General features: G+C 65.0%; 1 protein-coding gene across 1 annotated transcript; it reads right to left on the bottom strand.

Annotated features, from left to right (window-relative positions):
- Positions 1-2,949: 2,949 nt before the first annotated feature.
- Positions 2,950-9,174, bottom strand: LOC136991829 (antigen WC1.1-like). The gene is made up of 13 exons (XM_067295280.1): positions 9,108-9,174; positions 8,239-8,559; positions 7,753-8,067; positions 7,304-7,612; positions 6,747-7,061; positions 5,946-6,263; positions 5,541-5,867; positions 4,885-5,271; positions 4,483-4,620; positions 4,042-4,137; positions 3,692-3,775; positions 3,264-3,392; positions 2,950-3,071 (listed from the first exon to the last, which is right to left on the bottom strand). The coding sequence occupies exons 1-13, from the start codon at positions 9,172-9,174 to the stop codon at positions 2,950-2,952; spliced, it is 2,928 nt and encodes a 975-aa protein (XP_067151381.1).
- Between the last annotated feature and the right edge of the window lie 355 nt (positions 9,175-9,529).

Below are 9,529 nucleotides of genomic sequence, written 5' to 3'. Positions count from 1 at the left end.
CCTAGGCACAGCTCCATACATTCCAGTTGCTCTCTCACATAAAGAGCAACTCCACCACCTCGCTTTCCTCGCCTGTCTTTCTTAAAAAGCACGTAGCCATCCATGACAGCACTGCAGTCATGCGAGCTATCCCACCATGTCTCTGTAATGGCAATGAGATCATGGCCCTGCGACCGCACGCACATCTCTAGTTCTTCCTGTTTGTTCCCCATGCTGTGTGCATTGGTGTACAGGCATTTCAGAGAGGTGATTGAGCATGCAAGTTTCCCAGGAGGGGTAAAAGAGGATCCTCCATAGCCACATCCCATGCGCACTTCCCTGGCTGCATTCACCTGCTGGAGGCGACCTGACTTGAGCTGTCTTTTGCCAACTACCCTGGCACTGTAAATCTCCCCTTCCCCCGTCCTTCCTAGTTTAAAGCCCTCCTTACCACGTTGGCCAACCTGTTGGCAAAAAGACCTGTGTGCCCCGCCTCGTGAGGTGGATCCCATCTCTCCCCAGCAGTTGTCGATCTTCAAGCGGGGTCCCATGGTCGTAGAAACCAAAACCCCGTTGCCAACACCAGCGGCGCAGCCAGTCGTTAACTTGGAAAGTCCGTCTCCTCCTCCTCTCATCCATCCCCCTCACTGGCAGGATTGAGGAGAAGATGACCTGGGCTCCCAGACCCTTGACCACCATCCGCAGAGCTCTGAAATCCTGCTTGATGGTCTCCAGTTTGCCCTTGGTGTCGTTAGCGCCCACATGGAAGAGCAGCAGGGGGTAATAGTCCGAAGCGTGGACAAGCCTTGTCAGTCTTTCCATGACATCTCTCACATGAGCCCCTGGCAGGCCACAAACCTCTCTAGACATGAGGTCAGGTCAGCAGATAGATGCCTCCGTCCCCTGCAGCAGGGAGTCCCCCACAACAATCACCCGCCGCTTCTTCCGGGCGTTCTGGCAAGGCACAGGGTGTGTTGACCCATGTAATTCCCTTGCAGCCATGCCGATCTCCTCCTCATCCTGGAGGGCACTAAACCTGTTCTTCAGCTGCAAGTCTTTGGGAGAAGTAGGAGCCTTTCTCCTCCTATGAGCAGTGACCAGTTTCCAGCCTTCTTTTACGGTGTTATGATGTACTGTTTCACACGGCACAGAGCCCTCTGGCAACTCCACAGCTGTGGGGGGTTGGGACTCCCGAAGCTGCACAGTCTCCAAGAACACCCTGTCTATCTCTTGTTCATCTTCTCGGATGCTGCGCAGCCTACTGACCTCCTCCCGTAACTCCCTTACCTGACGACACAACTCGTCAACAGCAGCACACCTCCTGCAGGAGAGCTGACTGCCAGCCCAGGCCTCCCGGAGAGGCCCCAAGCGCTCCCTGCAGCCTGAGACCTGTAGAGCTGCATCTACTGTCAGAGGGTCTGTCTGGGTCCAAGCCTCTGACACAGCAATTCCAACAGCCACTGGGGAATGCGCTCTGCGGCATGTCACAACCATACTTGAGGAAGCGTACACCACAGGGAACAGAAACGAAGGTACCTTCGTGCGCCCTTCTGCACGAACTGCTGCGCAAACTGATGAGCGGCACAAAGTCTAGTTGGAGGCCTGTGGTGGCGGTGTCCCCCAGGGGTCCATACTGGCTCCAGTATTGTTCAGCTTATTCCTCAGTGACATGGATGAAGGGACAGAGTGCACCCGCAGCAAGTTTGCTGACGATGCAAAACTGGGAGGAGTGGCTGATACCCCAGAGGGCTGTGCTGCCACTGCAAGGGAGCTCGACAGGCTGGAGAGATGGGCAGAGGGGGACCTGCTGAAGTGGAATAAAGGGAAGTGCAGAGGCCTGCACCTGCGGAAGAATATCCCCTGCCCCAGTAGAGGCTGGCGGCTGACCTGCTGGAAAGCAGCCGTGCAGAGAAGGACGTGGGAGGCCTGCTGGATGACAAGTTGACCATGAGGCAGCCACGTGCCCTTGTGGCCAAGAAGGCCAATGGTATCCTGGGCTGCATTTGGCAAGAGTGTTGGCAGCAGGTGGAGGGAGGTGATCCTCGCCCTCTACTCAGTCCTGGGAAGGCCACATCTGGAGTGCTGTGTGCAGTTCTGGGCTCCGCAATACAAGAGAGACATGAAGCTACTGGAGTGAGTCCTTTGAAGGGCTCCTAAGATGCTGAAGGGACGGGAGCATGTGTCCTGCGAGGAAAGGGTGAGAGAGCTGGTCCTGTTCAGTGTGGAGAAGAGAAGCCTGAGGCCCGGGGGATCTTTATCAATGGGTATAAATATGTGAAGGGAGGGTGTGAAGAGGATGAGGCCAGACTCTTTTCGGTGGCGCCCAGTGATGCCTCCAATCATGCACACAAAGCGTGTGCCTTGCTCACCCAGGCGCGGCCATCGCAGAGTCACGCTCGCTCCGCGGCAGCCCCTGTCATGGGTAGTGTGCACTGCTGGCGATGGCGAATGTCGTCCTGGAGCCCTGCTGCCCCGGGGCGAGTGCGAGCCGCAGAGGCCAGGGCACCGTGTGGCGAGGCGTCCCAGCTTAGGGCAGCGTGTGTGAAATGCCCACAGCAGTGACTGTGATGAACCGGAGCCACACGAGGGCAGAGGGAGAGTTACCGGTTTCGCGTGAGAGGAATGTCGCTGACCAGGACAAGCTCCGTGTCTGCCCCAGCCACCCCCAGGAGATGGCGATGTGCCTGAAGCACCGACCCTGGGGCTGAGGCTCCAGAAATCTTTGTTTTTTTAATAGGAAAGAGAGAAATGCAGACTGGAAGCACACACACAGTCAGGCAGCACCCGCAGGGCTGTGTGGGAGGGATGATGGAGGCAGTTCTCCACAGTACCCGTAGTCCCTGGCAGGCCCGAGCGGGCGCACAGTCAGGCGGATGATGCTCTCTATGGCTGGGTTGTGGCTCCACGGGGGCAGAGACCCACAGGGCTGCACGTGTCCTCAGGGACTGCCACAGCGCGGCCACGCAGTGCTCACAGCAACATACTGGGGCTGCTGACACCAACGTCGTCGTAGCCCGCGTCCCTCGGCGCTGAGGCTGGGGCGTCTATCGTGTCTCCCGGCGGCTCCAGGGGGCTCTGCGAGGGCCTGCTCCCTGCTGGGGACAGCAAGACTTGTGCCTGACAGTGGCCGTTTCACCCCCCAGCTGCCAGGCCCAGGCTGCAGCTTCCCCCATGCCCAGGCACTGCCCACCACCATGGCAGAGCGTGGGCGAGATGCCTCTCCTGGCAGCACAGCGTGGCACTTGCAATGGCAGCGCTGTCGCGCAGGCTGCTGCGCCTCTTACCTCCCAGCTCCTCCACCTTGGAGACACCTCCATCGCTTGGCCCCGGAGCAGCGGCCTCTCCCGGGTCCAGCATGGCCGCGGCATCATCATACCCGTCTGGGGGGTCGTGCCTGGGCAGGGCAGGGGTGTCTGTGACAGACGGGGGAGTGAAATGCAGGCTGGGGCAGGGGTCGCGTTTTGCCAGCCCCAGCGACCGCGGAGTTGGGGGTGCCGATGTTGGGGCCCACTGCGTGGGGCAGCCAGCACTCGGGTGGAGCCGGCAGACCTGAGGCTCGTCCCCAGCCACGAGTGCCGGCCCAGAAAATAACCGAGGGCCACGCGGCCGTGCTGCCCCAGGCACCGCGTGAGGCCCATGCTGGCACCGGCTGCGGCGCGAGGGCTGCACCTCTGGGTGCGTGGCAGCACGGTCCTGTGCCCCGGCCCCGTACCTGGGGCTGTCCCGGGGCTGCTGGCCTCCACGCTGTCGCTGGTGTAATACGGCAGCTTTGTCGCTGAGCCCTCCGACGGGGAGCCTGGAGGACGGGGTGTTAGGGGAGGCTGCCTGGCCCCACGGCCTGGCCAGCACCCTGCGCAGGACACCTCGCCGCAGAGTGAGGAGGACCGTGGAGGGCCAGGAGACGCCCCCGTGCTGCAGCTCCCCGTGGCCAGTTTGTGGCTGCGATGCCAGCCTGGGTGCTGCAGACACCTCCCTCAGCAGGGAGAGGTGCTGGGGCAGGGCTGGGCCGGGCATGGAGGGGCCGTTGGGAGTCACGGCCTGCCAGGCCCAGGCTGCACACACCTGAGCCACTGGGCACCTCCTGGTACTCCGGCGTCAGGGTGTAGTCGAGCTCCTCATAGACGGCCTCGGAGATTGCGTCTGCGGCTCTGCCAGGGCCTGGAAAGCAAGGGCAGCCATAACCCCAGGCTGCGGGCACAGCACATGGGATGCTGGGGGTCACCAGCTGTCCCCCCGATAACCCTGTGGCCCAGCCCCACTGCTTTGTCTCATCCTCCAAGAGACTCTGGTGCCCCTGCCTGGCCCGTGTGCTGTACCGGGTCCTGCCCTCGCTCTGCACTGGTCTCCTGGCCTCCACCGCCATGCCTGCCCCCAGCCTCTGTAGCGAAGCCACCGCATGGCCGGGCAGTCCCAGGAGGCATCAGCAGCCCCCAGCCCTGACTGGCTCTGCCCTGGCCCCTCCTCCTGGTAGCTTCAGCCCCAGAGACCCCCGGTGAGACCCACCTCTTTGCCGAGCCAAGGCGCACCATGCCTGCGTGGCAAGGGCACCCAGGGCCAGGCAGAGAAGGGTCCCCAGGACGATGCAGAGGATGGTGGGCACTGGCATGGCCTCAGCACCCGCCACGGAGCTCCTGGGGGCACCTGCAAGGACACCGACATGTGGTGGAGCTGGAGTGAGGCCAGGGACCCTGTCCCGTCCTGCATTGCTGTGGATGGCTGGGAGGATGAGGGGAGCGGATGAGGGGACAGGGAGGCCAAGGAGGGCACCCCTCAGCCCAGGGGCCAAGCCCTGCATGGAGGCAGCTGTGTTCTCCTTGGCAGAGTGGCTCCCCCTCCACTGGGCTGCGCTGGCTGGAGCTGGAGGGTCCCTGGGGCCACGGTGCTGCCCTGCGTGGGCAGAGCTACCTGTGCAGGCTGCACCGTCTGGGCAGCCGGTTGCTGTGGCTGGCATGGGAGTCCCTCTGGTGTCTCCAGGCTCCCGGTCACATGTGACGTGGGCGTCCCCGAGGGAGTCGCAGGGCTGCAGGTGCCAGGGTGCTGAGAGGCAGTGCCAGAGGGATTCGGTCCCCGGCCCGCAGTGCACCCAGGCCAGCCACGCAGGGCCCGAGCCCTGGGAGGTTGTGGGGGCAGAGTGCAGCCGGCCCCCGGCCCCACAGCCCAGCTGCCGGCACACCACGGCGGCTGTGGCAGGGCTGGTGCCGTTGGCGCACACGCTGCCCCACGTCCCATTGTAGAAGACCTCCAGGCGCCCGGTGCAGCTGCTGTCGCCCACCAGCCGCAGGTCTGTGAGCTCTGCAAAGGGGGCAGCATGGGGGGTCATGGCTCAGCCGGGGTCGGGCAGACACCCCCACCATCCCGGCCACCCCACGCACCTCCCCGGGGCACCAAGAGAAGCACCCCAAGGAGCAGACAGCGCCAGTCAGTGGGCTAAAGGCTTTGTCTCGCCCCCCAGGACTGCTCAGGGTGTGGGGAGGTGGTCAGGGAGGCCGGTGGGGAGAGCTGGCCCCACTGCTGGTCCCACAGCCCCGCTGCCCCTGACCCTGGTGGAGCACGGCGCTGACCTGAGCAGATGACTGCTGCGCCGGTGCCCTGCTTGCAGCCGCTCTGCCCCGGGGCCGGGGCCGGGGCCGGGGCTGGGCATTCCCAGAGCGTCGCCTCAGCCCCGGAGCAGCCCCCAGCGCCCAGCCACAGTGGCCCCGAGCCCTGGCCATATTGGGCCGAGCTGGGTGCTGCCAGGGCCATGCCACAGCCCAGCTGGCGGCAGACCACAGCAGCGTCCGAGAGGTCCCAGGCGTCCTCGCAGATGCGGCTCCAGGCCCCCCGGACGTAGACCTCCACTCTCCCAGCACAGCGCCCAGGGCCGCTCGCTAGCCGCACCCGCCGGCTCCCTGCAGTAAGTGACAGCCCGGGTTGGGGCAGCTGCTTGGGCCCCTGCAGCGCCCCAGGGTGCTTCCCGGCACACTCACCTGAGCACACAACTGCTGCCTCCTCGGCTCTGCCTGCCGGCGTGGTGCTGGGCAGCGTGGTGTTGCACTGGGCCAGGCGAGCCTCCGTGCCCATGCACCGGAGCCCACTCAGCCCCACGGGGCTCGACCCTGGCCCCAGAATTGGGGCAGTGTAGGCCTTCTGCGCCACACCGCACCGGAGCTGCCGGCACACCACGCTGGCGCCGCTGGCGTCCCACTGCTGCTCCAGGACTCGGCCCCAGGCCCCGTGCAGGGCCACCTCCAGGCGCCCGTCGCACCGGCTCTCCCCATCCACCAGCCGCAGGGGTTCAGCGCCACCTGACCCTGCACAGAGGGGAGATGTCCTGAGGTGCTGTGGGCACTGCAAGGTGCCGTGCCTGCCTGCAGGAATCTGGCCTCCCCGGTGCTGCCATCCCAAGGGCTGCGCCTGTGGCTGGGGAGCCGTGCGAATGGTGCCTGCGGGGCTGGGGTGGCAGGGGAGAGCAAAGAGCCCCTGCCACGTCCTTCCCTGGGGTGGCTCCAGCAGCAGCAGTGGGCAGATGGCAGCACTGGGGTGCCGGGGAGCACCACGGGACGGCTGGGGACAGCATGGCCCCACTGCCCTCCTGCTGCCTGTGCCCCTGCTGCCCTGTGCCTGGGCTCAGCCCTCCTCCCGGCCTGACGTGGCCCTGCTTCTCCAGATCGTTCCTGTGGCCCACAGCTATCGGTGGCAGTGTGGGGAGGGGAATCTTTCATTTTGGGGTGCTGAGTCCCCTCCCCCCAGGAGGCCCTGGTGGCCAACGCTGCCTGCCCCGCACGCACCTGAGCAATTGACTGCAGCAGCGCGGCCCGGCGAGCAGGCGGGGATCCCCAGCACGGTGGCAGGGCACTCTCCCAGGTGGGACTCGGTCCCGCTGCAGTGAAACGTGTCTCGCCACAGTGGGCCGCTCCCGGTCCCAAAATATCCTCCGCGGGGCACGGAGGTGGCAGACCCGCAGCGGAGGTGGTGGCAGAGCACCTGGGCGTCGGGCACGTCCCAGCCAGCATCACAGAGGGAGCCCCAGGTGCCCCGTACCTCCAGCTCCACCCGCCCTGTGCATGCCGTGCTGCCATTCGCCAGCCTGAAGCCCGTGTAGGCTGGGAACGAGAAAGGGCGCTGGAGATGATTGCCCCGTGCCCTGTCCCCCTACGATGGTGGGGGCATGCAGGCATGGTGACCCTCTGCTGCCACACACCCCTCTGCCTCCCCCCACTGCTGGGGGCTGCCACAGGCCAGCCCAAAGCCTCTCTGCCCCATCCCTGCCCGCGGCACTGCTGTCCCCACTGCCCTTTCCCCACGCCCCCCTCTGCAGCCTCTGCCGCGTGCCCTGCACTCTTACGGGAGCAGACGACGCCGGCATCATTGGCGTGGGTGCAGCCCTGGCCGTGGGGCAGCCTGCGGTTGCAGGCAGACAGGAGGGATTCGTTGCCTGCACATTCAAAGCCTCCGTCCCAGATGGGCCCGGCTCCTGCCCCAAATCGTGCTGCCCCGGTGACGGCCAGAGCTGCTCCGCAGCCCAGCTCCTTGCAGATGACATGGGCGGCATTGAGGTCCATGTGTGCCTCACAGAGGGTGGCCCAGCTTCGGCCCTGCCTGACCTCCACACGGCCTGAGCAGGTGCCATTCCCGCCAGCCAGCTGCACAAATCCTGCCAGGGCAGAGAGTCCGGGGTCTCTTGGGGGTCCCTGGGACACGCCGGGGATTGTGGAGGGGCTGCCACCAGAGCCTTGGTGCTGGCACAGCCAGCCCTGGATGTGAGGCAGCCTGGGGCGACCGCACGGCTCTTACCTTGGCAGGCCACACCAACATCCTGGCCATGGGTGCCATTATACGACCCCCATCCCTTGATAGCGCAGTCCCAGAGGGCGGACTCGTTCCCGTGACAGTCAACCACAGCCAGATGAATTGGTCCAGAGCCTTTCCCAAAGCGGGTCCAGTCGTAGGCACTTTTAGCTGAGCCACAGCCCAGCTGCTGACACACCACCTCGGCGTCCTCCACGTCCCATTCGTGGTCTGCCACCGTCCCCCACTGGCCCCGCAGCTTCACCTCCACTCTGCCTGCGCAGGGACCACCTCCATTCACCAGCCTCAGCTCCACGGCATCTGCACCAGAGGTGTCCACAGGGCATGAGGGTGCTGTGCACCAGCCCTACTCCTGCACCCCATGTCTGCCTGGGGAGGCCCCAGTGGAGAGGACTCTGGGCATGGCCATGTCGGCTGTCAACCCCAAGCAGTGAAGGGGCTGCTCCGCAGCACAGTCACCCGATCCCTCACCTGAGCACGTCACACCGATGTCCCAGTTGTGACCACAGAAGTGCTGGCCCCAACCATAGTGGGGGCAGTTGTGGAGTGCTGTCTCGGTGCCACGGCAAAAGAAGGGTTGCAGCCATATCCGGCCGGCCCCAGCCCCAAAAGCGGTGTACAGGGAGGCCCTGGCCACAGTGCCACATCCCAGTTGCCTGCAGATCACAGCGGCCCCATGGACATCCCACATGAAGTTGTAGCTGCACACGGTGCCCCACTGGCCCTCGTGCTTCACCTCCACTCGGCCCGCGCAGCGGCTGCCTCCGTCAACCAGCCGCAGCTCCCCGGTGCCTGCGGGTGCCCATGTGGGACCATAAAGGAGGACATGGAGCCTCAGCATGGAGCCACAGGTGTCTGGTGCAGCCTGTCATGCCAGGCTGTGCCGGCGGGCTGTGTCCCACGGCTGTCCCCTGCCCTGATGGCCTCCACTCCCTGCTCCCAGCCCGAGCCTTGGCCCCAGTGTATGGCTGGGTGGGTGGAAGAGCCCTGGGGCACTGCAGGACACCAGCTGCAAAGAAAGGCAGGGCCATATCCAGCTCCCGAATGCCCAGCACCCAATGCAAGGGGGACACAGCAGAGGACGTCTCCTGCCACATGTGCTCAGTTTTTGGTCCCACCAGCAAATACCCTATTCCCAGCACAGCCCAGGCACCACGAGCCCCCAAGGACTGCGCAGGCCATGTGTCTCCACTGGTGTCCCTGGGAAGCCCTCCAGCAGGTCACGCACAGACCCATGGTGGCCACCCCAGCCCCACTGTGGCCTCTCCAGCCCCAGCCTGCCTCCCACTCTCGGCATGAGGGCAGGCAGCTCCAGCCCCGGGGAGCCCGCAGGCACTCACCACTGCAGATCTGCGCGCACAGCAGCAGCCCCAACGCCCTGGCAAGGAGCTGGCTGGTGGTGACCATCCCGCTTGCCTCCTGCCCCACGGTGCAGCCCCCAGCACCCGCTTGCCTCCCAGGCCACCACAGGCACCGGCAGTTGGGAGGGCAATATATAGGCAGAGGCGCAGGCCCCCCTGCCGGGGGAGCCAATCGATGCAGCAGACACCTTTTGAGACGTTATCAGGAGGGTTATCTCCCATCTGACGGAGACCCAACCTCCAATAACCTTCTCCATCCCCGTGCATGCCCATATATGCGGCTCGGCTCCGCTTCTGGCATCACACGCGCCCCGCCAGTGGGTGGGCGCCCAACCGGCCGTCCCCGTGGGGATCCTGATGAGCTGAGCAGGGTTCCCTGCCTGGGTGTCTGCAGCAGGTGC

Source organism: Apteryx mantelli, chromosome 4 (genome assembly GCF_036417845.1).
Source record: "Apteryx mantelli isolate bAptMan1 chromosome 4, bAptMan1.hap1, whole genome shotgun sequence".
NCBI classification, from domain to species: Eukaryota; Metazoa; Chordata; class Aves; order Apterygiformes; family Apterygidae; genus Apteryx; species Apteryx mantelli.
The sequence above is the reverse complement of the archived record's forward strand: the minus strand, read 5'-3'. Positions and strand labels throughout refer to the sequence as shown.

What these genes read in the sequence shown, in the direction of transcription:
- LOC136991829 (XM_067295280.1), bottom strand. Translation starts at nt 9,174, where the DNA reads ATGGTCACCACCAGCCAGCTCCTTGCCAGGGCGTTGGGGCTGCTGCTG. An exon ending in TGCTGCAGTCAATTGCTCAG is followed by an intron (nt 6,264 to 6,746) that starts GTGCGTGCGGGG and finishes GTGCAGGGTCAG; the next exon opens with GTGGCGCTGAACCCCTGCGG. An exon ending in CGCAGCAGTCATCTGCTCAG is followed by an intron (nt 5,272 to 5,540) that starts GTCAGCGCCGTG and finishes CCCCCTTTGCAG; the next exon opens with AGCTCACAGACCTGCGGCTG.